This window comes from Halyomorpha halys, unplaced genomic scaffold, assembly GCF_000696795.3.
Source record: "Halyomorpha halys isolate HHAL.00 unplaced genomic scaffold, Hhal_1.1 Scaffold8632.1, whole genome shotgun sequence".
Lineage (NCBI taxonomy): Eukaryota > Metazoa > Arthropoda > Insecta > Hemiptera > Pentatomidae > Halyomorpha > Halyomorpha halys.
Window position 1 is genome coordinate 1,198 of NW_027116039.1, and position 3,626 is coordinate 4,823.

The 3,626-nt window shown below is 26.9% G+C and overlaps 1 protein-coding gene across 1 annotated transcript; it reads right to left on the bottom strand.

Annotated features, from left to right (window-relative positions):
- Nucleotides 1-306: 306 nt before the first annotated feature.
- On the bottom strand, nucleotides 307-2,927 carry LOC106692101 (uncharacterized protein C03F11.2; the record flags this gene model as incomplete). The annotated part of the gene is given in 3 exon segments (XM_067052958.1): nucleotides 307-764; nucleotides 2,560-2,673; nucleotides 2,763-2,927. Coding segments are annotated over 3 exon segments (518 nt in total), but the record flags the coding sequence as incomplete, so codon positions are not given.
- Between the last annotated feature and the right edge of the window lie 699 nt (nucleotides 2,928-3,626).

The window sequence follows — 3,626 nt, forward strand, 5'->3', positions numbered from 1 at the left end:
TGATTGAGGAAGAAGAATACTTGAGGAAATAAAACATAAACAAATTAAACATATAATATAATTTATTTATACAAACATATAACAATAAGAGTATATATTAAAAATTAATAATAGAAAGGAAATAAGTTAATTACTTTATAATATAATTATTCCGTTACATTATTGATGGAAAAGCCATCATTCTTTATTTATGTATATGTTCATATTTGGTATACACTCAAAATTAAATGTATTCAAAAAATAATCAATACATTTTGTAATAAATTATGATATAAATATTTAAAATTATATTTCTTATAACTAAATTTTATTTAAAAACAGGCTCATTTTTCTTTTGTTTTTAAAGTCGTACTTATAAAGTATCGATAATGTAATAACAGTATTTGAAATTAGAGATAAGTTAGCTTTTCTTAGTACCATAATTAATTTTAATCAGAAGAAAACATTACGATACAAAAATAATAAAAGAAATGTGATTTATTCTTCATTATCAGTAATACCTTTAGTAATTTATTTTTAATTATTTTATTTTCTTATTTTTCTTTCCCTCTTCAAAGTATTATCTATTTTGAAAAAATGTTTTTTAAGTTTTTTAACTTCAACAACTTCACCATGTCCAGTAACAATACAGTGGGCTAAATTCATTACCATATGTCTATTGTACCTCCAAAACAAGGGATATTCTATTCTCCTCTTAGAAGTAAACAATATTCTTTCACTGTCCTCCCTTTCAGTAAATGATAGTTCGTTTTGAAATAATTCACCTTGAATTCAAATAAAATCAGTCCAACACAATAGGTTAGTTTATATTTAATATAGCATGATAAATATAGATATGTAATATGGAGTATCTAGATGAAAAGTGAAGTAAATATTAAACTCAAAAAAATGATTATCATTTTTCAGACAATAAAGAAATATCCGATTCATTCAGTGACAAATATCAGATTAATTTTAGTGAATTATTCAGAGGTTCATTTGAGTGAGAGGCCATTTGTAGCAAGGGAGCTAAGGCGTCACCTTGGCAATCTCATAATCAAATACAGACCCCCCCTGTTAATGTATATATTGTAGCAGTCCCACAGAATAAAAACTTGACTAATATTCCAAAATTTCTTTTAATTTTTTATATATTAAAGACTTCAAATGAGATATAAACATAGCACTCCATAATTTTAATTAATCACACCAGGTTCTATTTAATTTGTTATTTTCCTTTTACAGACATTGGTTCAACAAAGAACTGTCTGCTATTGGACATTACATTTATTTGCCACTCCAATTTTTGTTTCTTTGAGACTAATGCCAAATAAATGAACCTACAAATCTTACAACAATTCCTGCCAATATTAGCTTTCATCAGAAAATTTCTCTACCAGTCATAGAAAATACTTATCACCCAAAAAAGTAAATACTAAATAAACAATTTACTTTTTGGCAATTAAATACAATTATTAGTTATTAATACAATAATTAGCAATTATTAATACAATCAATATGTTATTAATAATTCCATGAAATGTCAATATCTATACTTGCAATCTTGCTCAGAACTGTATTGGAATTGACATGATTAGATGCAGATTAGGGCATATAATCACAGTTTCTAAGGACAAATATACAGTTTAAAAATTACATTAGAACTCAGCTTTACCTTTCTAAAAAGAAAATAATCAAATAAATAAAGTGCTGAGAAAACACTATGGTGGGTAAAATAAAAAAAAAAACTGACTTGTTGATGACTATTAAAAACTGCAGGATTATTTATAGCATTAAACAAAATCATGTAGGAATCGAAAGAATATTTTTTTTAATTTATGAAATGAATTTAACTTCATCATATACAGTATACATAGCATCTATATACTAAATTTTGTATCTCATTTTAATTTTTGAAAAAATTAAAATAAATAACCTGTACTGCCACAACTAATGAAGTGTAAAGGATTCAGTACTTTGTAATAGAAGTACTGTATCTAGAACAATGGCTGTGCAAAGAGGTGATTTGATCAAGATCATGCTCAACCACCAAAGTTTTTTCCTCAATTAAGAGCATCCAAAATTAAAGAGGCTAGGTATGATGGCTTCCAAACCCACAGAGTTGAGACTCACCGCTGATTTGACAGAATAAAAAAATATCTTTTGCAGCCAGATTCAAACTAAGGTCCAGGAGATAGAAGCATAGCACATTACTCACTGAGCTACCCTTCTCCTCTAATTTTTTTAAGTTACTAATCCATGAATTAAATTAATATTAGAGATTTTTCTTTTATACACTCAGGACTAACCCAACAGCAGAATTCTACAGTACCATTATTCTTCATGATCAGACAACATAGAATAGCAAGGACCCTAAGATCTATTCCCAAGTATCAGGATCAAGTAATTAATAAATATTGAGAATGTAAAACATTACACAAAATAATTATGGCTTGTTTCATAGGATGGAATTTAATTTTTTATAAAATTGAAATAGAATATAGCCTTATTATTTTTACTAGAGTTTAAAATCTGTCTTTTATAAAGCCAAATTAGTAAAATTTTAAAAGAAGTCCTTACCAGCAATATAATACATTCCGTTAGGGGTTGCCACTACTACTGTAATATCAGTCAGTGTATAGCCAGGCGTAGGAATTATTTTCAGATATTCCCCATCTATATAATAATCATGACCTACAATTAAAGTTATACAACCATTTATTTTTTTCTGTACATAGAATATTTGTTTTATCTGTACATTGTATTATACTATGTTATATTACCAATACTTAGAGGAGACTTAAAATGTTGATTCTTCTTTGAAATAGAATGTCCAACAATGTGTATACTACCTTTAAATTGATAATTGCATCCACTATAATCAGGACGTTCATGAGTGCTGATAACATAGTGTATATCATCTTGTGTTAATTCATTCATCTTCAAAGCTGTTAAAAGAAGTTTGATTATTTATATTACATTCTAATATTGACTGAACACATAGGACCATATTATCAACATACCCTAATGACATTAAGTAAATAACACAAATTATAAAACATATGTTATAAAAATTAAAGAAATCTGAGAATCAACACCCTCATTTATTCTGAAGAGATTGGGTGGACCACATTCCAGACATAATTCCTACTGGAATCTTCACCGAGTCTCCAAGGTACCAGATACAAACCCCTAAACCATGGACTATAAGTCTTGTAAACTTGAAATAGTTAGATTTATCTAAGATTTCTGTCAAAATTTAATTGTAATTACTCTGATATGAGAAAAAAAATAAAACACTTGTTAAAATTATTTTTACAATTTTTAATGATTTAAATTCCTGAATTTTATATTATTTTTTGAGAGAGACTAGATTATTTAATTGTTCTTCAATTTCAACATTACTTCATTTGATAATATAATTAATATTTGTATTATACAAAAAACAGAAAATCAGAGAAATTAGTCAGCAATGAAACCGTTGTTTTACATACCACATTTTAAGTTCACTCAAACATAAAATTTCTATCAGCTCAGAAGTAATCAAATGCATAACAGACAGAGCACGTTACTGACTACCCATTATCTAAGGCATGTATATCCCATCCCTTCATGAAATGTGCTAAGAATGCTTTATTTAAATTATA